Raw genomic sequence first — 24,506 nt, forward strand, 5'->3', positions numbered from 1 at the left:
TATTGAGCAATTCAATGTTCATGATGTTGGAGATGGGTTAATGAGTGATGCTACGGCAAATCTCAACATGTCAAGAGGTGGGAGGCCAATAAAACCAAGTCAAAAATATCAAGATATGGATTGGATCAAGTTACAAGGGAAAGGTAAGCGAGGTCGTCGAGGCCGTGGATACCACACTCCCTAGTGTTTCCTTCTTTCTTATCTTGCTTTATTAAGCTTATGTCCATAAGTTTCTATTTTCTAAGTTATTGCTTAGCTCAATATGAGATTGTTTCTCATCATGCTTTCTAAAACTTTATGGTTTCAAAACCATACCTTGTATGTTTTATGTTTTTAATTTGAATGCCTTTTTTTCAAAAAAAAAAAAAATTAGAACAAAATGATAGTTAAATTAATATTGTGAGATTAACTCTATTGCACCACTAATTAAGCAATTATAAACATAAAAATAATATGATGTTTATATATATTCCCATCCGTGCGTTCCCAATCACTTTGAATAATCATATTCCTAACCAACAAAGTGAAGCAAACGGTCCTCTACTTTTATTGTTCGTTTTCTCTTTATATTTTAATAATCTGTATTATTGCATTGAAGTATTTACAACTTGATTGAAATGTAAAATCGTATCAGGATCACGGGATGTAAATAATATACAACAGTATGTATATGATCACAGTAAGTTAATGCATTTGTTCAAAATAACGATTTATATATAGCATAAGATCGTATCTAATACTTATAGACATGTATATGGTTGGCATAATAGTTTTGTTTTTGAGAAACGTTTTACAATTGACATAATAGTTGCTAGCTAGTACCGTGAACAGACTACCGCAGCAATCACACCTTGGTACAATCGCAATGTATAAATAGTCCGTATCATCCCTGTCATTAACACTCAATCTTACGAAAGATGTTTTTCGCCTTTTCCTAAACATATCTTTTGAGATTGAAACTCACGTATATCTCTGTCATCTATGTATGCACACGTATTGTTAATTATTTGGGTGGGGGTTACCGATTAAATTAGTTGTCAGCCAAAAAACTTAAGAATTCGATTTACATGTATACTAGCAGTGGACTAAAACATTCCAATCTATTTTTACAAATATAGAAATTGAGTAAATAAAAAACGACATCTTGTTTGTAATATTAAACGTTATCATTGGAAATGATGTGATACGTAATGCATAATATTCCATGCAGATAAGAATAATTCCAAAGAAAAAAAATTGTATTTACATGAGCTATCTATCTCCAATTTATTTTTTCAAGACTGGTTGTATTTATCATGTATATTTGTTACGTAGTGGTTCTGCTGATTAGTGTATGAAGTTATTACTTCGAAATATTTTATATTTTCATTCGCTAAATGCAGCATGGCAATTGCCGTCACTCTCACTTTTGACTCGAAACTGAATCAACACGTGAAAATAAATACTTACCTAGTTTACCTACAAGAAAAACCTAGCACGCTTATCAAGGCCCTAACCATAAGGACATCTTCAACTCCACTCTATTTATCTTTCTAAATTAGAGTTTAGAGTAAAAATACTCTAATAATACTCTATTTTCTACTTTATATATAGAGTAATTTTTTTATTTTTTGTTCATCATTCTATTTTTCTTTTCACTCTAAAATAGAATATCATTGGAACAACATCCAACTCTATTATAGAGTTATTTTATTTTAGAGGAAAAAATAAAATAAACCATTGGAAATGATCTAACGTTTGATGGATGTCAAAATCTCTGCCGGTATATTTACAAGCCAACACGTTTGCCTGCCACGTCCCAGACACAAGCAGAGAAAGTAACGCGTTTCCGTGACTCCGTCAAGTCTAACAGAAACAGTAAACGGAATAGTGAAATAAACAACAAAACCAGTTTTTGGATTCACGTGCCTTATTAGACCGCCCGGGTGGTGAAAATCAGTTTCAACAGTTAAAACATTTGCAACGAAGGTGTTGATAAATTAAGTTAATCTAAGTGGCATCAACACCTCTTGTAGAGTTTCAACGGTTGAAACTTATTTTTTTTTCCTAGCGCTGTCATGTGTCGCTTTCTGATTGGCTGTACAGGTTTCTTTTGTTTTTTATCCTTACCCAATAATTCAAATGCATTTATTTTATAATAATTTTTTAAAAAAGATATAAATTATATCAAAATTCAATTTTTTTTAAATTTATAAATAGAGTCTGCTCTCATTTCATTTGAATACAGAAAAACGTCTTTTTTCGTTATAATCAACTAATTCAGTGTTTTATTCTTTTTTTTGTTAAATGGATCATAATAATAATCATTTTAAAAAGTAAGCTAAATATAATAATTCAAAATAAATATTATTAAAAATTATGTTATTTTAACTTTTAAGTTAATTATTAATATGTAATTATTATGTTGTAAAAAAATAAAATATGAATTAAGAGTTATGAAGTTAAGTGATTTTTTTTTTTAAAATAAATGATTGTGGAAGTTTAGAATGAAGTGGGTGTTGAATAAATTAGCTGGAAGAGAGAGAAGGCGACGTGAAATGTTACAAAGAAAAAAATGTGATGTTCTCATGGTAATTAAGAAGCTATATATCTATACGTATTAGAGCAACTCTATACGTATTAGAGCAAGTAGAGAAAGTGAAAAGCGCAAAGACATGAAATTAATTAGAGCTGAAACTACTCAAGAACCGTTTTTAATCTAAGGATTCAGATCCGCTCTGACAATAATTGACAATACGTTTATACTTCCAAAGACACAAAAACACAGCAAGACGTTTTTACTGAATAATAAAAACAACACAGAGTTTTGGAGGAGAGAAGAAAAGAAGGAAGCAAGAAAGAGCGATTTCGTAACTGAAACTGAAAAGTTAAAGAGAATAACCTGGAAAAATAATAATTTAGTTTATTTTTATCCAACAGTGCCTTCATGTTCTGTAATGAATTTATGTTATTTATTGAATACAGACATAACCGTCTTGTCTCGTTTAAAAAAAAACTTTTTTCTTACTTTCTTCTTCTTATTACCCTTCCTTGAGGCCTCCTGTCTTCTTCGTGGGTTTCTCTGATGGGTTAGTTGCTTTGAGTGTATTTTGATTTTAGTCTCCGCGGTTGGTTTTTATTTGCTTGAAGAAAAGCTTGGATTGCTTAGATGGCAAATGTTGAAGATGATCATTTGTACATGGAGCTGTGGAAAGCTTGTGCAGGGCCACTTGTGGAAGTTCCTCGTTATGGCGAAAGAGTTTTCTACTTCCCTCAAGGTCACATGGAACAAGTAAGCTCTAACAGAAAATAAAGGGATCAAACACAAAAAAAATTCTTCCTTCTTCACTATCTTTCTTTCTCTTCAAGACTTCATTCTTGTTTTTTTTTTTTGCAGTTGGTGGCTTCCACTAATCAAGAAGGAGTTGTTGATCAAGAAATACCTGATTTTAATCTTCCTTCAAAGTTACTCTGTCGTGTTCTTAGTGTCTTGCTAAAAGCAGAGCATGAAACAGATGAGGTTTACGCTCAGATCACTTTACAACCAGAGGAAGATGTAAGTTTGAATATAATCTTTGACTAATGTGAGATCAATCAAAACAGAATCTTGATTTTCATTTTTTTTCTGGCAGCAAAATGAACCAGAAAGCCTTGATCCACCTGTAACCGAAGCTGCTAAACAAAGTGTTGATTCGTTTGTTAAGATTCTAACAGCTTCTGATACAAGCACTCATGGTGGCTTCTCTGTTCTTCGTAAACACGCTACTGAGTGTTTGCCTTTACTTGTAAGTGTGCCTGTTTTATCCTTCATCTTTTTTTTCTATATATTTGCTTTTCTTTGCTTGATTTTGTCACTCTATTGTATTTGTTTTTTTTTTAAGGATATGACACAACCTACACCGACTCAAGAACTGGTAGCTAGAGATCTCCACGGCTACGAATGGAGGTTTAAGCATATATTCAGAGGTTAGAAACCTCTCTTAAGAGGGTGATCTCTACGTGTTTCTTTAGCTTTAGCGAGTCTAATGAGTTTGTTTCATTCCAATAGGGCAACCGAGGAGACATTTACTTACAACTGGTTGGAGTACATTTGTAACCTCAAAAAGACTTGTTGCTGGAGATGCATTTGTGTTCTTGAGGTAAGTTAAGAGAAAAAAAGCAAAGAGTCTTTACTTGGTGAGCAAGTCATAGTAATCTTATGTTTATAAGGGGTAAAACTGGGGATTTACGAGTTGGAGTGAGACGTTTAGCTAGGCAACAAAGCACAATGCCTGCATCCGTGATCTCGAGTCAGAGTATGAATTTGGGAGTTCTTGCTACAGCTTCTCATGCTGTCAACACAAAAACTATGTTTGTTGTCTTCTATAAGCCTAGGTAAAAAAGTCTCAGACATTTGCATCTGATATAAGATTGCTAATGAAGGGATATAAGCTTTTCTTTTGTTTTCAGGATAAGCCAATTCATAATAGGTGTGAACAAGTATATGTCGGCGATGAAGAGTGGATTCTCTACTGGTAGAAGGTTTAGGATGAGATTTGAAGGAGAAGAGTCTCCTGAGAGAGTGTAGGTTTCTTGTTTCTTCTTTTGGTTCAGTCTTTTGCCTTAGATTGTTCTTGTTTGAAACTGTTGGCTGGTTTCTTCTTCAGATTTACTGGGGCGATTATTGGTAGTGGAGATATATCTCCTCAATGGCAAGCTTCAAAGTGGAGGTTATTGCAGGTTCAGTGAATATGAATCATTCTCTAGATATGATATAATATATTATATAGTTCTTGTTGCAAACTTTCAATAATTTTTTTTTGTCGTAAGATCCAGTGGGACGAGCCGTCTTTGGTTCAGAGACCAAACAGAGTCTCACCGTGGGAGATCGAGCCTTTCTCACCATCCAAGCTAACCATTGATTCATCAGTTTCAGGTACTTTCAACCGGGCCTGATCTAAGATTTTGGAGACTATAAATATTTCTTAAAAACCTCAACAAGAAAAAAAAAAACTTCCACAACGTTGGGGCGCGTCTGTACCTATATACATAACTTCTAAAAATTTTGGGGCCAATGCGAATATTTTAGTTGCATATGCTGAGATCCGGTCTTGACCTTCAAAAACAAGCTTTATAAGTATTTGTTACCAGGTCTAATGTAACATTTTCGACCATGAAACTTGTGTCTCTTGTGCGCATTGCAGAAATCACAGGGAGTCCTGTCGCTTCTAATTTCTTGAGTAGCTTCCCGCAAAGCCACGAGGCTAACCCATCACTCAAACTGTTGTTTCAAGATCCACCAAGTGGTTTACAATGCAAGAAAACAGAGACTTCGGTCACAAGCTGCTGTAGGTTATTTGGATTCGATCTCATGAGCAAGCCTACTACTACTCCAAGTCCTCTTGGCAAGCAAGTAATAAGCATGGATTCAAATAACTCTGCTTCTACCAAATGTCAAGATCTTAACTCGCATCAGAAGCAACAAACATCAACAAGAAGTCGAATCAAGGTATAACAAAGCATCAACTCTTCACTTGAAACTCAAAAACAGAGACAAACTCTTTTGTGTGTTTGTTCCTGAAAAGGTGCAAATGCAAGGAACAGCGGTTGGACGCGCGGTTGATTTAACGTTGTTGAGATCATACGATGAACTACTCAGTGAGTTAGAGAAACTGTTTGAGATTGAAGGAGAGCTTAGGCCTAAAGACAAATGGGCTATTGTGTTTACAGACAATGAGGGATATATGATGCTTGCAGGAGACGATCCATGGAAGTAAGTATCTCTTGTCTCTCTCTTTAGTTTTTATGAATATATTTTTAACATACACTCTTGAATGTGCAGTGAGTTCTGTAAAATGGCGAAGAAGTTATTTATATATTCGAGTGATGAGGTCAAGAAAATGAGCTCAAAGTCATCGTTGGATGATGAAGGTACGATCATCAATCTGGAACCGGACCAGAGGATAGCTAACCTTTAGTTACGAAGAAGTTCTGGGTTTCTTCTTCTTTTTGGTTGGAATCACGAAGTTAGTTGGCTTTGTTTTTTCTAAGTGAAGTTAATAGGTGGAATGCTATTTTAACATAGTCTATATGATATTATATGAACTACTATTTTAGTTATTTTAGTTATTTACGAATAAATCTTACTAGAGTAAGATCCGCGCCTTGAGAATATTATATAAAAATTATTTTATGTATTATATATTTTAACATATTATGAAATAATAAATATATATTGAATAATTAAATTTCAGTAACTATTATATATGTAACTAAATTCGTGCGAACATATAAATCAATTTTGTTAATCCAAACAATAATTTTTTATTTGATAGTATATATAATTAAATTTAAATAATATTAACATAAATAGTATATTTTTAATATTAATGTCTATTAAATGATGCTTTCTACTCATATGATTTTTTGATTATTTGTATTTTTTATAGCAAAAAAATTTAAGTTACTGATAACAAATTTTTTATTGTGAGATTAATAATTTATAAATTCTAAATTAGTTTGTCAATGTTTGTTCAAAACTATGATCTCTGATCTCTTACCGTTTCCACTCTAATCTGTAAGTGAGAGTAATGCGATGGATACAAGATAGAATCATGAGCATGAACGAACGAGTCTATAAAGATGATACGGTTATGTCGAATGTTTGCCATCGATATGTAAGATCTAAAATTAGAGGCCAAATTGTAAGAATATAAGCTCGGATCCTTGAAACTAGCTATTCTTTTATCTACAATAGCGGCTCGAAAAGAATTCAGATTTTAGGGATCCATTTCTATAAGATAATTCCCACCAATTCTGACCTATGATAGCCTAACAGTGGCTAATAACTTATTAACAAAAAGAAAAAAAATAACATGCCACCGAAACGTCGAGGAGGTTAAGCAAATCAACAAAACACCAAAACTGTCGAGGATCTGAAACTTAACGAGAAGATCGTCACTCCACCAGGAGCCACCAAGAGCCATTAACACTTAAAACTCTGGTCATATTCCATATAGAAACTCGAGTAGACAAACACACAGTACCACACCGACGTAGTACTCGTCGAAAATCATCGTATCTGCTCGTGAGCTACAAGATCTGACCAAAGAATGATCAAAATAGATCACAACGACTACAAAACGCCGACAAATAATACGAGAGGATAACAAAGAAGAGCAGAAAACATGAAAAAAATGGAGAAGAAAAACAGTTGATTTGCGGCAGCGGCCGCCAAAGAGAGAAGATTTTTTTGTGTGCATTTATAAGAGTTATATTTGTTGAGTTGCTGCCACTTAAGATTTACTTGGCAGATTTTTGGCTAATTTAATATTATAGATTTATATGTCTTTTAATAGTTTTAAATTTATCTTAAATAACAAATTTTATTATAAATAGTCTTTAAAAAAATCAATTTAAAATATTTAGAGAAAAAGTATATCACATAAAAATGAGGAGTGATAATATAATTCAGTTAAAATTATTTAAAATATTATATAGTTAAATTAATTAATGATATGACTAAAAAATAATTATCATGGATTGAACAATCTCTATGTGAGATGGCGTGGAAATCTATATATGTAAAATGATATTGATGTTTAATTAAATAACAGAGACAAATTTATAATCAATTTGATTAATTTCAAAATTAGTTTGTTAGATACCAAAATTGTAGGAGTAAATATTATATTTTATTAATATGATATATTTTTTTACTGATTAAGATAAATATTGTTAGAGAAATATATAGAAATTGTTAGTGTAAATTTAAGGTAAAACCAAAATATTAGTAGTCTAAAGAAAGAGTACAACAACCTTGTATAATTAGATTTTCCAGAATGTTTCTATCTTAATAATATGGATTGATCAACATTAGTATCTTTTTCTTACTTGTCGCAGAAATCAACATATACCAAATTATGAAGAAAATATATTTACAAATCTAACATAACTAAAATATATGCATCCAACAAATTTAAAGAAAGTTTTAACCTATTTGGAACTAAAACATTATGGTTGGTTTCAAAAGATATATGCAGTCAACTTATGGTTCAATAAACTCAAAGAAGAATTAGAAATTCTGGTTTAAGGTCAAGTGAAGATTCTTTGACACCGCGTCCTAATCTTATATGTGCGTGCGTGTTTATATGTATCACCTAATAACCTAATTCTCCTGCATATCTACCTTCATTGTAATTAACAAATAGTGATCACAGAGAACTATTTTCGAGAGGGATATAGACGCTTCCATTTGCCTAATTTAACCTAGAGCAAGTGAAATGTCATTCCAAGGCGGTAAAGAGACAGTAGTATAGAACAGAAAAAATCAGTTTTTATTCAAATTTTATAGATTTTTAAAAAGGATCCTTAATATCAGCGAATGAGGAACATCGCTCCTTGTGTAAATTAAGAAGAAAACGCATACGACCTGAACGTGTGTACGTGAAATTAAGAAGAAAACGCATACGATTGAACGTAAGAACAGTGGCTTAGGTGAGAACTGGCCTCAATTTCCCCAAAGATACTTCCACGGCGCAACAGCTGTGCCCATCGTATTCGTCATCCTTTTTCAGCCTTTCCTTGTCAGATGATAATGTTACACATCCCACCGGTTTTGCTGCTTACTAGTATCGGGCAGGCCTGTTACATGATAGCTACCTATATGGAACAACCGGGCCGTGTTTAATTACTATCGGGGCTAAATTTTGTAATGCTCGATGATTATTACTAGAAAGGATCTGCAGACCGACTTGAGGACATGTGGGCCTGTTGCAACTGCAAGTCGTTAAAGCAAAACGGCAGGCGTGGAGAAAGCTGGTACACTGAAACGATACGAAATATGGAGAGTTAAATATCGGCTGAGACATGGTGTTGTGCAAGAGAAAACAAATGTCAACATCAAGAAAGAAAAGTAAATTTGAACAGTCTTTAGATTTGTGAAAAAGCAATAAGATAAATAAAATTCTCAGTCACGCCACGAACTGTGAGACCCACCTCCACCTCCACCTCCTTTTTGTCGCTTCCTGTCGGTCTTCTCATTCCTCTGCTCTCCCTCGTCCTCTTTTTCAAAATTGTAGTCCTTGAAAATTCCAAATAGACGCAATCCACTCTTAATTTTTTTTAATTAATTTGCTTTTATAAGTCGTGTAGTATCATTTATCTAAAAGCGTACAGGGTTAATTAAGAACTTAAGGTCGTGAGTTTTTTTTTTGTATATACATGTTATATATTTCACTGAATACTTTTAATAAGAAATTGATTCATTAAAATTCAACTTTAGATTGTATGATGTAATGCAATGACCCTTTTTTACATCTGAAAAGCCAATATAACGTTTTACATCTAACGTTAATGTTAGTAATATTGGGTTTGTTTGGTAATACGGTAATATTATGAAACATCATAGTCATACCAGCACCAACAAAGGAATAGTAGAATGATAAAATATTATTTTTAAAAATGTATTTAACTAGGCTCATCAGTTTCATAAATCTAGATCGGTGCCAGTATATAGTATACTATTGAATAGTAAATTCTAAAGCAGAGCTAAATTTAGGTGTCAAAGCCACTAAATCACATGTCCGCAAGACATGTGGTGTATATACATATAGGCATGGTATTGGGATTTTAAAAATCTAGCTAGGCGATTTGCTGGACCATATGGCCAACAAATAGTATCCAATCACAAAACGGGAGGCCAAGAAATAGCATACAACTCATAGTTCCACTCACACTATGCATTATATGATGCACAGAAGAGTTCTTTTATTTTAACAAAGGACATAATTCCCTAAACACGATTTTTCTCTTAGAAAAGTATATTCTATCAAGAGGGACCAGAAAGAGCTATCAACAGAGAGCGGTCACGAGACATCATCAGTAGTCAAAATCAACAAACCCAACTTTTTCTTTTTCCTCCTTTTATTCTTTTATAACCGGGTATTTTTCTTGAAAGTTTAGTCCATAGTTTACTCCCGAATTGACTGGATGATTCAATGAAAATAAAATTCATAAAATAATCTGTAAAACCTTTAGTTCATCTTTTTGAACTTTTCATTTAGTTCATATTGATTACCTAAATGGCATATTATCACTTTTAACCAAAAACTGTCATTCTAAAGTCTTACATATAACTTAGGATGACGCAATGAAATTACAATTCATAAAATAATATGTAAATCAAACCATTTAGTTTATCTTTTTCAACATTTCATTTAGTTCCTACTGATAATCTAAATGGGATATTATCTCTTATAAAAAATGTTATTCTAAAGTGTTACATTTAAGTTATTAGACATATATATATAAGTTATAAGGCACATATATGTTTTTATTTTCAAGATCCAATCATCATAATTGAAATATAGTCCAGTCCAGTAGAAGTGACATGAAATAACAAAAGGAATTGCAACATAAAAGAAAATAGCAAATATAATAGAAACTTTATTTTCTGGTTATTTTTAAATTTCACATGTTTTCTTGGTCATCTCTAACCTAAAATCTCTATTTTATGTTTCCTATTTAAAATGCATAAGAAAATATGTTTATATATATATTCTCTAGTTGAACCAAAAATAAAGAAGAGATATTCTCTAAAATAATAAGTTAAAAATTGAGTGCTTCTCTTCTCCGTTCTTCGCTGGCTCTTTTTCACCATCCATAAAGTTAAAGGCAACGCATAGAGAAGAGCCACCACACTCGCAAACAAAGTAAAAGCGAAAAAAAAAAACTCAAAAACATTCTTCTCTTTGGCCTTTTACTCAAAACCCACACATATCTTTCTCTGGCTTTCTCTTTGTCGGAAGTTATGGACGCTACGAAGTGGACACAGGTGCTTATAAGATCTTCCTTTGCTTCTGTTTTGTTTCTTCTTAACTACCTTCTTTCTTCCCTATTCTCTTTCTCTCTTCCATGATCCTTGAAAGATTACAGGCTTAATTATATGCGTATCTATGTGTGTGTGTGCATAGTTGTCATATATATAGTGAAAATCATATTTAGGATGTGTTTGCAGTTTGTTGGTAAAGATAATATAGAGATATTAATTCTTAAAGAGGTTTTAGTTATTACTCATATTTCAATGAAAGAATTGCATGGGGAAATTATCGTTTATGTAGGTTTCGATCGAGGTTGGAAAGAAAAAATTAAGGATATATTATTATTTTTTTCAGCCTTTTAATGTGATTTACCATTAACAATGGAGTAACAGAGAATTAATTAAAAGTAATGATTTGTTATTTACCCTTTGTTCTTGGTGTTCATCTCTTTTCATTTGTTTTCACAAAATCCTACATAGATCTATAGGATATACTAAAACAAGGAAAATCTGATTATTTAATTTATGTCTAGTTGTGCCATAAATATTGATATAGGGTTTCAAAGAAAACCATAATTAGCTCCTTTTGGGTCTTTAATGAATTAGTTGTTTCAATTTCAATGTTTCTAGGGCTTTCAAGATATGATGAACGTTAAACCAATGGAGCAAATCATGATTCCTAATAACAACACACATCAATCAAACACCACGTCCGATGCAAGGCCAAATACCATTCTTACATCTAACGGCGTCTCAGCCGCAGGAGCCACCGTCTCCGGCGTAAGTAACAACAATAATACGGCGGTTGTAGTAGAGAGGAAAGCAAGACCACAAGAGAAAGTAAATTGTCCAAGATGTAACTCAACCAACACAAAGTTTTGTTACTACAACAACTATAGTCTAACACAACCAAGATACTTCTGCAAAGGTTGTCGAAGGTATTGGACCGAAGGTGGCTCTCTTAGGAATGTTCCCGTTGGCGGAAGCTCAAAAAAGAACAAGAGATCATCTTCATCATCAAACATCCTTCAGGCAACACCATCATCAGTTGGTTTGACTACAACACTTCCAGATCTAAACCCACCAATTCTCTTCTCAAACCAAATCCCTAATAAATCAAAAGGGCCATCGCATGATCTCAACTTGTTGTCTTTTCCGGTCATGCAAGATCAAAATCATCACCATCATGGTCACATGTCTCAGTTTCTTCAGATGCCCAAGATGGAAGGAAATGGCAACATAACTCACCAGCGGCCTTCGTCCCTCTATGGTTCTTCCTCGTCTCCTGTTTCAGCTCTTGAGCTTTTAAGAACAGGAGCTAATGTTTCTTCAAGATCAGGGATCAACTCATTTATGCCTTCTGGTCCAATGTTGGATTCATCAAACAATGTGCTGTATACTTCTTCAGGGTTTCCAACAATGGTTGATTACAAGCCAAGTAACCTCTCTTTCTCTACTGATCATCATCAAGAGATGGGACACAACCACACCAGTAGGTCTGATGATCATAATGATCATCATCAAGGTAGGATTTTGTTTCCATTTGGGGATCAAATGAAGGAGCTTACATCAAGCATAACACAAGAAGTTGATCACGATGATAATCAACAACAAAAGACTCATGGTGATAATAATAATAATAATAGTTCTTCAAGCCCTAATACTGGATACTGGAGTGGGATGTTCAATACTACAGGAGGAGGATCTTCATGGTGAAGCAAAATGATCAAATGGGATTATGAAGTTAGCTTTCTAATTTTCTTTCATGATATTTTGTCTCATATGTCACATGGGGTATTTTAGTTAAAGTTGAGAACTTAGCTAACACAACTTAGTCTTTTTATTCTCCTTATTTTTTTTGTGTTTTTCTTTTGTTTAATTAATATTTGTTTTGTAAACGTTTTATAATTGGGTTTGATGGTTATTCGAGTTGGTTTTTCACTTTTGTTTGATGATTACTAATATATGTATAACGGAGTTATATATGGGTAGAGATGAAAATGTGTATTCATCGTTTCTTCTATCTGTAGATACACGTGGTCTCATAAAGATTATTCATGATATCTATTATCGATTTGTGAGTTTCTGCAATATAGTATCTCTTGAATGTTACATTTTCTGTAGTGAATACATATATGACTATATAATCCAGAAAATAGTTATGATTATTATCAAATACCAAAAGCATCGCATGGGTGAATTTGAAATGAGTAAGGAGCAACATGAGAGAGTAATAAGTTAAATGATGGATCTTGGCAGCTTTCGTTTCTTAAATGAATCTAACTTTTCCTCATGCCCGTACGTGACATCGCATTTACTGTGTAATGATAATTCGATTCCATGAACATAATATTATAATTAGAAAGTTATGTAAGCTCAGACAAATTGGGAATATTTATGGGGAAACAACATGTTCATTGAAACCGTTGTTAAAATGTTTATTAACGTTCTATGTTTATAATAATGTAACGAATTATAATGATATTTTGTGTTTTGTCTACTACTAAGTACATGATGACTAGTTGATGACATGAACTGCGGAACTTGACGCCACTTCATACGTTCATAGTGCCCACCCAACCCAACTAAACACGATTTTTTCTTGTGACAGTAGTTCCCTGTTAAATGCTCTTTACGTCTTTGAATTATCAATAACTAGCATATAGACACAAAGACTTATTTGAGAAATTCTCACATATTTTAAAGGAAATATACCAAACGCGATATTCTCTTGGTGTATAACAAATCTTAGACTTATCTGCGCATTCTCGCTTTATACCAATAAATATTAGTATAAATCAAATGGGACCAAGTCAACTATACGATAAACATTCAATAGAAAGTTGTTTCCTTTCATACTAAAGAAATCGAAAAGTAGGTAAATAGCATGTCCCCAAATTTAAAACGGTGAACTTCTGGGAAGGTTAGAGGAGCGTCTAACATGTCCGATGGGAGTATGACTACTCTTTAACTCTAGTGAATAAGTTAGTTTAGTAAGCATGTACTTTGGGCTATGTTTTAGTCCCAATCAACTCAGCCTATTAGGCTTTCTCTAAGAGGTATGTTTTTGAGTTGCCCTGACCAAATCAAAACAAAGCATATACATATCAACGAAGACGGACTGGGACATATATGTATCCCACCTTGCGTCTTTCAGCGTTTTAATATTATAACTTCAGTGAAAGGAGTTGACCATTCGTAGTATTAACAAACATCGCTTGAACTAGATCTTTTACCTAAACTCCTAATATATGAACGAATATTAGCGACGTCTCAAATTCATACAAGAAATTACCGTTACGTCAAATCAGTTAGGACTTGGTCGGAGAAAGAGACAAATATAATATTTATCGTTATATTGCAAGAGAATCCAATTCATAAACATAACACTACCAAAAAAAAAAAAAAAAGATCGAAAGATCAGATAGAAGAAATCACGAAGACGAAACTTCTGCGAAATTACACACTTCTCTGTCAACATAACACCTTGTCTTCTCATTTGATAATAATATAAGAGTGGGAATACGTCGTATTCACGGCACATTCGTAGTTGCTAGGAAACTACTTAATAATCAGGTGATTCCGTACACACTTAAAACGAATCATCGTGAGATGAATCACATCCGTTCATTGCTTCAACTCTCAGAATCAAACACCGATGGCTTCAAGAAGAGAGTTTATAGACCATACGAATAGGTTCGAACGTGACAACCATATCGGTAGAGATACGCCACTCACTTATATATCTAAATCCCATTGGGACTAATCAATCAAAACAGTTCACAAAGTCTCTCTTCTACCTCTCTCTTTCCTTCTTCACCTTACTCATCTAATGGAGCCACAAAGTAAGAAATCTTGTATACGAGAAACTACTGCGAAGATGGAGACCAAATACGAAGATATGTTACCGATCATGGCAGAGAAAATGGACGTGGAAGAGTTTGTATCAGAGTTATGCAAAGGATTCAGTTTGCTAGCTGATCCTGAGAGACATGTGATCACAGCTGAGAGTCTAAGGAGAAACTCGGGGGTACTTGGGATTGAAGGAATGAGCAAGGACGATGCAGAAGGGATGATTAGAGAAGGAGACCTGAACGGTGATGGAGCTCTTAACCAAACCGAGTTCTGCGTTCTCATGGTTCGGTTAAGCCCTGAAATGATGGAAGATGCAGAAACTTGGCTGGGGAAAGCGATCAGTCAAGAAATCCGCAATCACGACCACGCTTCTCTGCCTTGATGATGAAGAACCATTTTCTTGTGTATTCTCTTTGTTTCTCCTAAACTTATAATTGTTTCTGAATATAAAAAGTTATTACTGTCATTAAGCTACTAAAACTACAAAAGCAAAGCAAGTGGTAGCAACTGGGGAAAACACTTTCTAATTTCAGACTAACATAGAGAAACCCCAACCACTCGGAGCCACATTGAGGAACAACATCTTCAACCTCTTCCTCTCTGAACAGGAGAGACCGGCTGTTGAAAAAAAAAACACATAAAAATTCAGACAACTAGAGAACCAATTAATGAAATTTAATTGATGATCCAAACAGTTACAAGCCAAGTAGAGCTGGACCCCTGTACATGTCGTATTGAGGACGGCCATAATCAGGACTGGGACGCCTCCGGTACACTGGACTAGGAGCATATCTAATCTTCATTTTCTCTTTCGTCATCATCCCCCAAAGCATACTCAATAGAAACAACCCGGTCCACTACTTTGCTGCCAAAAGGGATAATATTGTCAATCCAATGGATTGCATCTTCAGCATCACGCTCATCCTCGAAATACGCAACCTGAGAAATAACCTGCAAGGAAAAAAACACACACACACACACAAGAGAATGAAAACTAAATATATGTACAAACCTCCATCAATGTGAAGGCTGGTGTACATGAGAGATGCAGAACCGTTCCATGATTGTGGTAGAAAGTAAAGATGTGTAGTTGTATTCAATCAAAATCCAATTTGGAAAATCAATGCTCCTAAACCTCATGCGATCAAACAAACCCTTAACTCTTCTCTTAACCAACAATTACCCCCACTATTAAACACTAACTAAACCATGGCCTAGAAAAGAGTAAAATCGTTATCTATCCTCCTCTTGGCTATAATTGTCAAAAAAATTAGGACAATTATATATCTCAAATAGTTATTTTTAAGATTTACTTTTACCGGACTTCATGTCAACTCGCTAGAGTCTGCCGTACTTTGCTGAACAACCGTTTGAACACCAGCCTCATCGAATTTGCTGCAGTAATCCACAAATATCAGAAATTTTACAATCGCAAAAGTAACCTACATATTAGAATTAGTGTCTTCTGTTGGAAACTTGCAGATTTACGTTAGAGGAATCTCAGGCGACGTAGAAAGAAACATTAGACTACGACGCTCAAGAACTTTAACTCAATACTATATTTTGACCAGTATATTTTTTGTTCTACATATTTTTTTAGAAACTTAATTTTTTTATCTGTGTCTTTCTGTTTAAGCATATATGTGTTTTTCTTTTGAGCTAATTAGCTCAAAACCAATGAAAGACATGAAAATTAAGTATATACCAAAAACAGTAAAACTTTAGGCTGTATAATGTTTCAAAGTGATGCTAAATGACTTTCATATCCTTTTTAAGCTACTTTCGTTTTAATCTTTAGGCAAGTAGGTTTTTAGGTGTACAGTAGTAGGATTTGGAAGATATTTTATAGATTTAGTTAAGATTTTGTTTAGTTTTTTTTTAGAGAGAGAAACCATGTAAAGAATCAGTGAAACTTTTTGATTTCTCTTCCAAAATCCTTTCCATATTTACTCCTCCGCCGTGTTTTTATCTGAGAAGATTATTCCAGCAATCGCAAGGAATCCTTAACAACTAAAATTGCACGACGATCCACGTTGTTCGGTTGTTGTGTTAAATTCTTGGAGAAGATTTTGTTGTTTTCCTTTTATTAACAGTGGTCACAGTACACCTATAGATTATGAACTCTTTGTTATTATTGTAGGTTTATTTCTCCATCGAAATTCCTCGTTTGTTCATCATGAAGGGTGTGATAGATATCAGATTTGAGCTTTTCTTCCCGTTATAGCCAATAGTTTCAACCAAAATTAGAAACCTAGATCAATGATCACTGCTAGTTTTTGGTAGATTAAATTCAAGCAACTTCTGTGGCGGTGTATCTTTTGGTGGTAGCAGAAATTCCCAGTGGTTCAAAGTGACGCAAATACACATCAGCAATGGATCTGAAAGACATATGTGCGGGTTAAAAACTTGCATAAATAAATATTACTGGCCAATAACAAAACCTGGACGGCTAATTATATATTTTCATCGCTAACACATTATTTTTACATATATTCTAATAGATAACCTTAAATAAAATACAATAGTAGATATCCATATAAAGTTAGGTAAATGACATAATATAAAACATGATGGTTACAAGCTAGTTAAATGAAGTTTAACATTCGAAATAAAAATATCATTTGTAATGTCTATTAGACAAACATTTGAATAATTACAAATGTTATACTAAGATGGAGTATACCCTACTAAAAATTTATGTGGTTTTTAAGCATAATATTAGTTTCAGCAAAAGGGAATACAAAATATTTGAAAATGTTGTTAACCGGATATAATAGGTAAAGCTCAGCTAAAAATAGTTTTAGCTCACAATAAGAAAGGTTAGACGTCTAAATGACTTAGTATCATCAAAACTTGTTTTACCTTAGGCTGTGTAAAAGCTTTTGATATTTGCATTGAAGTTAAATGAAATTTAACATTCAAAATACAAATATCATTTGTAATTTCTATTAGACAAACATTTGAATAATTACAAATGTTATACTAAGATGGTGTATACCCTACTAAAAATTTATGTGTTTTTTTTTAAATAATATTAGTTTCACCAAAAGGGAATACAAAATATTTGAAAAATGTTGTAACCAGATAAAATAGACAAAGGTCAGCTAAAAATAAATTTACGTCACACTAAGAAAGGTTAAACGTCTAACTGACTTGGACAACTAACATAATATATACACGGTTAGAAGATGAGTTATTTGGGATAAAAATTGATTTGTTTGTATTGTCAAGTTATTAGACAGTTAATAGAATATTTGCACGGTTAACAAACAAGTTATTTGGGTAAACTTGTTCGGATTTTGAATATCACATTTTTTGCTATCATAAGAATCAAGATCATAGCTATGATATATGAAATAAATATACAAATAATGGTTAGGCAATGTTTTCTTTGGTAAATGACAAATTGTTAGACAGCTAATATAATATATACACCTTTATAAAATGAGTTACTTGAGACTAAAACTGGATTTGTTTTAGTGTCAAGTTGTTATACAAGCAATATAATATGTACACGGTTAATGAAGATCTTATATGACTCGTCAACCCTACAACATATATAACTTAAGGCTTCACTAGAGAAGGCTTCAAGTGGAGATGCAACGGCGAATAACTTTCACGGGAGACGCAGCGGCCGAAGGCTTCATTAGAGGCGCAGCGGCAGAGAGCTTCACCGGAGGCGCAGCGACGAAGAGCTTCACCAGAGAAGCTACGACTGAGAGCTTCACCAGAGACGCGCGGTGGGGAGCTTCACTGAAGACGCGTGGGCAAAAGAAAGTGACCGGTGATGCAGAGACGGTGAGCTTCATCGGAGACGTAGCCGCATAGAGCTTCACCGGAGACGCATCAGCAGAGAACTTGAGAGTTGAGTATTTGTCTGATACCGCATGCGAACCCCCAAAGTTTCTTCACCGGCAGCGAAAATTCTCTCCGGTAAATCCAACGGAGGTGGTTGAATAGCCTCTGATTTCATCGTCTCCGGTAAATCCAACGATGATGGTTGAACAACTGATCTAGAAATTAAATATGAAATCTGGGAGAGAGTTACAAAAGAAAGATGTTGAAATGAGAAATGAAGTTTCGAAATTGAAACTTTATCTACATGACGTAGAAGAGACGGTGTTTGCTTTCTGACAACAATATATTTGAGAAGATTTTGTGACAGCTTGCAAAATCCGCGTAAAATCTTCGTATAAGATCTAGCCTATCAAAATTGTCAGTTGGAGAGAAGTGAGGGTAGGGGCTTTTGTGTATTAATAAAAAATGCACAGTGTGTGAACGCTTAAGGTTGGTATTCCGCTAAATACGCTATACTTTAAGCATATTTGTGTTTTTTAGTAATCATATTTGTGTAAATTTTTCTTTTTTAATTATTACTAAGAATTTTGATAATTGTATTGAATTAGTGATATTGCATAACTATACACTCGTTGTCATAGAGATTTCACACATAAATTTTGTACTTTAACCGTAAATAGATATGATAACAAAATATATTTACAATTTTGTTTATTAATCAAATAGTATCTAAATAGATAAAATTGTATGTTTTTCATTAAAGTTTCCTAATTTGATTTCATATATAATCACAATAATGTTATTATTATACATAACTAGGGGTTTAGTCTCCGCGCAAGCGCGGGCTGGATACGTTATCGATGCATTGTGTTGTTCTGTGCATGTAATTGTATTGTTTGATTTTTTTATAAAAGTTAAGTTTGTCATATTGTCTATCAATGGAGAATTGAAAGTTATACATGTTGATTAGGTAGATCTAACAATAACCATAGTATTTATTTCGTTGTTTTTTTTTTAATCTTATATTGGTATAGATTTGATTGACCTCTAGCGTAAAAATGATCAAAGATAACCGAACTTTTGCAATTGTTAAGTTACGGTTAAAACAGTGTAAGGAAAAGGGTTTAAACTTTGATTTTAAAAATTTTAATTGTATATGTACAGTAAATAAAATAGTTTTCTTAGTTTACACGGATTTTATTGTGAAACTTCTCAAATGTAGTCTTTTTTGTAAAATTAAAGTAATAAGTAAAGATATTTATATATTTATATTGTTATATAACTATTTAGTTTAGAGGTTTAGCGATTTTTTTTTTAAAAATGGTTTTGTTGTTTTAAGAAAAAAAATTCAGCCGCAGACCAAAAAAAAAAATTGGTATAGCTTTATGTTTCAAGAAAATAAACTGGGTTTAAATTGTTTAGGTTTGAAATTTTGGTGGGCCTTGGAACATTAGTTTTCTGTGCTTTTAACTCAACCGTTAGGTCGTTTTATTTTTCATCGTCGGGAGATCTTCTAGGTTTCCAGTTATTAATTAAACCCAATGATCGTCCACCCTGCCAAAGGCACCTAGGAGCGTAGTCCCGCGCTTCCGAAAATATTTTTTTTTCAATATGGAACATTATTGTATCAAACATGAGTAAATGTATATAAACTGACCAAGGCTTCCGACTTGTGGTTCCTTGCTGCAATTGTTTTAAGTGACTTTGCGCAATGGTTAATATGGTGTCATTAAATTATTAAAATATTTTAGATTTTGTATGAATGGTCACTAAAGCTAATTTTGTTTAATTAAATTAAACCCTACAATTCACACAATTTATGTAAAATCAAATTTTATTAACACAATCATATATAGATCACAAGATTTTCTCATAATATTAACAAAAGTCTTAACACTCCTAAAAGATTGACATAAGTCTTAAGACCCAATTGACCAAAAGCAAGGCCAAGTCAAATCTCTGAATAAAAAACATTGAAAAAGCTCAAGAAACCTCTGCATCTGTAAGTAAACTTACTTCGCCTTTGTCTTAGATTTCTTGAGAAGACTGGAAGTTCTGAACTCAACATCGTCTCTAATAAAGCTCCACCAGAGAATGGTTAGAAGAACAGTGGCGAGGTGCCAAATAGAGTGAGCATCGAAGTAGCCTCCATACGGAGGGAAGTCATATATCTCTAAAAGCATAGCTAAACCTGAAGCTATCACAACCACCCACAGTTTCCAATTAGAAGGATGCCTAGAAACAGCTACCCATCTTGCCCATAGGAAAAGCTGAGCGACTCCCATGGCCACACACACAATCATGTTCCAACCTGTAAACAACATTGAACTCACAGAGAATGTGGAAAAAAAAATGGAACTGGTTTCAGATAGGGAAAAGAGTTCTTTGTATACCATAGTAAAGTTTGTAGAAGTTAATGCACAGTACGTGGGTGGTGACTAAAGCTAGTACTGGAGCGGATACCATGACTCTTGCAGTCTCCACCCGAACATCAAAGGTTCTTAGGATGGATAAGATGAGTGAGAATCCGAGAACGGCTACTGCAGATGAGTAGTCCAACATCTTTGTGATGTCAACATCCCTGAGAAACCATAGAGACAAATCACCAGAAGATTGTGGATGATAAAAGTAATGTGTAGATGATTACCGAGTGTGGAAAACTGCACTCCAGAACCAAGAGTTCATGGACAGAAACCAACATATTCATAGTAACCCGTCCTATCTTGTTTGAGAGGCAACTTGTAGTATAGTGTAATGAAGAAGGAGAGCCAGCCATGGAAATGCACCGCTAGGCTTAGCACAGAGAAAGTAACAGAAGCAGGGTTCTGACAATGACCATGGGCTCTTCTCATCATGGCTACCATGTCCGTTTCCTGAACAAATTCATTAATTATTCCAGTTCTCTAAACATAACATCTAAATGTTGTAGCTTCTCAATCTTCATGTTTTCTTTTTGATGTTTTCTTCTTGAAATTCTATTTCATAAAAAGAAATCAGACTTGTACGCTTACTTTGTTGTGTACCATCGGTAATCTTGTTTTTTGACCGGTCTCGGTGAACACCTTGAAATCAAACTTCTTATTCGTCTTCTTTGACTTCATATAATTCCATGCAGTGTGATGAGAGACAATCTTAAACATACAGCAACCAAAAAAAAAGAAAGTAAATAATCTCTTAATTTTTTGTCGGTACAATACCTGAATAGAGTGGTTCCCATGAATTCACCATGCTTCTTGATGTTTTTCGAGTTTCAAAAACGGGGGAAGTCGAGCAACAATGAACGCTTGATAAAGAAGATTAACTAACAGAAGTTCTGAAGATTCATCTATAATTTATAGGTTTGGCGTGAAGAAAACGGAGAGGTCGACAACGCTTCTGAATTAAGTGACGAAAACATTAATTGGTAAATCAAGAAACATACGTTGAACAATAGGGAAGATTAATGTTTGGTGTTTGTAGAGAAGCTGAACGGAGACGAAAAAGATAAAGAGACGAAGAACAATTAAAAAAACCCTAATCGACAAAACGTTGTGTTTAATAATATAATAAAACATTAATTAAACGGAAAAATTCAAATCATACCATATAATTTAAAAACCAAACGCAAGAACAGAATTACTAAACCAAACCGAGAATCATGGACCCCACAGTCTTTATAAAATGCATACGTGTACATCTTAAAGAGAGAGTAAACTCTCCTATCATAAATATATATTAGTTTCAGCCATTAATGTACAAACTATCATTTAGTTTAGTGGTATAAATGTTGGTGTTTATATCTCAATAACTCGGGTTCGAGCCACATGCTTGACACCTCTCTCACACTTTTTAAAAATGAGATCCACAAACCGCTGATATGGCGGCATAGGAATGAGACAACTGCCTCATTATATTATAGATTTATCGTAACCATCTAATAAATATGTTGTTTTGAAACTCCATGTAAGCAACAAACGGTTAAATATGAGATTAATATTTTTCAACAATTTTAAATTGTTGTGAAATTTTATAATATTTTTAAATAACTGGAAGGTGTAGTCTGCAAATGACTAAATGAGACTATGATATACAAATTGAAACAAATAGAGTCGAGAGGATAAAAATATTACGATGCAGTTTTTTTTGTAAGAAGTTGCTACAAAAAATAATAATATATACAATCAATCTCTTACAATGGTTATTAAATACTTTTTTGAAGTCACATCTTTAAATGTCATTAAAAAGATTGTATGATCACAAAGACGTTATCATTAAAAAACGTATGTATAAAAGGTATTTATAGTTTTTAGTGAAAATAGTAATAAGTAAATTGACTAAAACATAATTTTCTAACGGACTCATATCCTTTCTTTTTCACCCAAGGTTTAGGTGTGTGTCTTTAATATACTCGGGTTTAACCATTATTTGATTGTTTCGTGAAAACAATCTGAAGTCCGTTAGAAATATATTTTCTACGTAACAAAGTAAATCTCAGATATGCAATTTTCTAGTAAAGCATTATAATGTCCACATCTCATTAGATGTTTTGCTCGATTTTTATTGACATCATTTTTCATTGCGTGTTATAAATGTTTTAGATGATTGTTAGCTTATTAATTGAAAACTCCATCATACTCCAATTTCACTTGTACTTATACTTTTTAAAAGAGACAAAATTATATCATTTGTATGATAAGATCAACTCAGAATTATTTGTAGCAATTTTTAATCCAATGAATATTGTATCATAACAGAACATAGCATATTTTTGACTCTGATTATTAAAAAATAATGGGAAAATTGTTTTTTTACAAGGTCGAACGGATCGATCGATCCTGATCATTATGCAAAACAAAATAAAATGCTGAGCATATACTGATCGACTTGGTCTATTTCACTCGATCTGTAAAGCTCGATTTCATACAGATCGACCGATCTCGAATTGTAGATCGATCGATCTGTGGAAGCATAGATATGAATCATGGTAGAAATAATGTGAAAATTTTGTGAAAATTTTCTGAACAATCAATGGAATATAGGAGACGGCGTGAGAAGAAGGTTACTACTTTTTTTTCGTTTTTTCTGTTTTTTTTAAATCATTTTTTTTCAAAATATGAAAGTGAATATTCCGAAATATTTTGTTTTCATATTTTTAGGAACTGATTTCTTATCTGTAGAATACAATTAATATGTAGAAATAAGTTTCTACATGTTTTTAGAATTATATTAATGTGTAGATTTTGATTTCTACATGTTTTCGATTAACAGTAAATCTGTAGAAGTCGGTTTCTACGTGTTTTAAATTTATATTAATGTGTAGATTTTGATTTCTAAAGATTTTAGATCGGTAGGTTAAGCGCAGAATGTGTATTCTAAATATTCTTAGAATACTCTTATTTACGTAGATCACATATTCTAAATATTGTAAATTCAATGAAAAAATTGGATTTCGTTTTCTACTTCGTAGAATGTCATTTCTACTTTATTTAGAACATAATCTGAAAATTATGATTTAAACATTTTTAGAACTGAAAAAAATACCACTAAGTTCATATAGGTATTTTATCAATAGTTACTATTTTTCTAATTTTTTTTTGTTTGTAAAACTATTTATTAAATTTATTTTCAAAAATATTAAAAGGTATTATAGGCAAAAATGGCGCAAAATAGATATTAGTCTAAAATGACATAGTTATCATTTTTTTGCTCTAAAAAAACAATTTTCCCAATAATAATATGAAGGGAAAATTGTTTTTTTTTAGAGCAAAAAAATGATAACTATGTTCATTTAGACTAATCTTATATGCTTTATGTCCCATTAGGCTAATTATTTTCAAAATGGTAATAATGCCCTTAAAATTGTAAATTTTAAATATAATAAAGAATGAGTTCGATCAAGCAGGATCGATCGATCCGAAATTACAAAGTCGAACGGATCGATCGATCCGGATCATTATGCAGAACAAAAAAAAACGCAGAGCATACACTGATCGACCTGGTCCATTTCACTCGATCGGCAAAGGTCGATTTCATACAGATTTACCGATCTCGAATTATTGACCGATCGATCCGTGGAAGCATAGATATGAATCATGGT

The 24,506-nt window shown here is 33.1% G+C and overlaps 3 protein-coding genes and 1 pseudogene across 4 annotated transcripts; 3 read left to right on the top strand and 1 right to left on the bottom strand.

Annotated features, from left to right (window-relative positions):
- The first annotated feature begins 3,012 nt into the window (after nt 1-3,012).
- Nucleotides 3,013-6,038, top strand: LOC106328133 (auxin response factor 11-like). Of its 2 annotated transcripts, none has more exons than XM_013766507.1 (12): nt 3,013-3,271; nt 3,377-3,535; nt 3,612-3,764; nt 3,861-3,945; nt 4,028-4,118; nt 4,189-4,353; nt 4,429-4,542; nt 4,626-4,698; nt 4,789-4,894; nt 5,163-5,467; nt 5,544-5,731; nt 5,801-6,038. In XM_013766507.1, exons 1-12 carry the CDS (start codon nt 3,149-3,151, stop codon nt 5,934-5,936), a joined length of 1,698 nt encoding a protein of 565 aa, XP_013621961.1. In that variant the 5' UTR covers nt 3,013-3,148; the 3' UTR covers nt 5,937-6,038. The 2 variants fall into 2 exon arrangements, with proteins under 2 accessions (XP_013621961.1, XP_013621962.1); XM_013766508.1 differs by having other exon boundaries at nt 4,795-4,894.
- Nucleotides 6,039-10,537: 4,499 nt separating this feature from the next.
- LOC106328134 (dof zinc finger protein DOF2.5-like) lies at nt 10,538-12,741 on the top strand. Its single transcript, XM_013766509.1, has 2 exons — nt 10,538-10,792; nt 11,408-12,741. The coding sequence occupies exons 1-2, from the start codon at nt 10,769-10,771 to the stop codon at nt 12,491-12,493; spliced, it is 1,110 nt and encodes a 369-aa protein (XP_013621963.1). The 5' UTR covers nt 10,538-10,768; the 3' UTR covers nt 12,494-12,741.
- A 1,693-nt stretch (nt 12,742-14,434) lies between these two features.
- LOC106332174 (calcium-binding protein KIC-like) lies at nt 14,435-15,098 on the top strand. The gene has a single exon (XM_013770645.1). It carries the CDS (start codon nt 14,610-14,612, stop codon nt 15,012-15,014), a length of 405 nt encoding a protein of 134 aa, XP_013626099.1. The 5' UTR covers nt 14,435-14,609; the 3' UTR covers nt 15,015-15,098.
- Nucleotides 15,099-20,442: 5,344 nt separating this feature from the next.
- Nucleotides 20,443-21,294, bottom strand: LOC106329978 (annotated as a pseudogene).
- Between the last annotated feature and the right edge of the window lie 3,212 nt (nt 21,295-24,506).

The sequence above is a fragment of the Brassica oleracea genome, chromosome C3 (assembly GCF_000695525.1).
Source record: "Brassica oleracea var. oleracea cultivar TO1000 chromosome C3, BOL, whole genome shotgun sequence".
Classification (NCBI taxonomy): Eukaryota; Viridiplantae; Streptophyta; class Magnoliopsida; order Brassicales; family Brassicaceae; genus Brassica; species Brassica oleracea.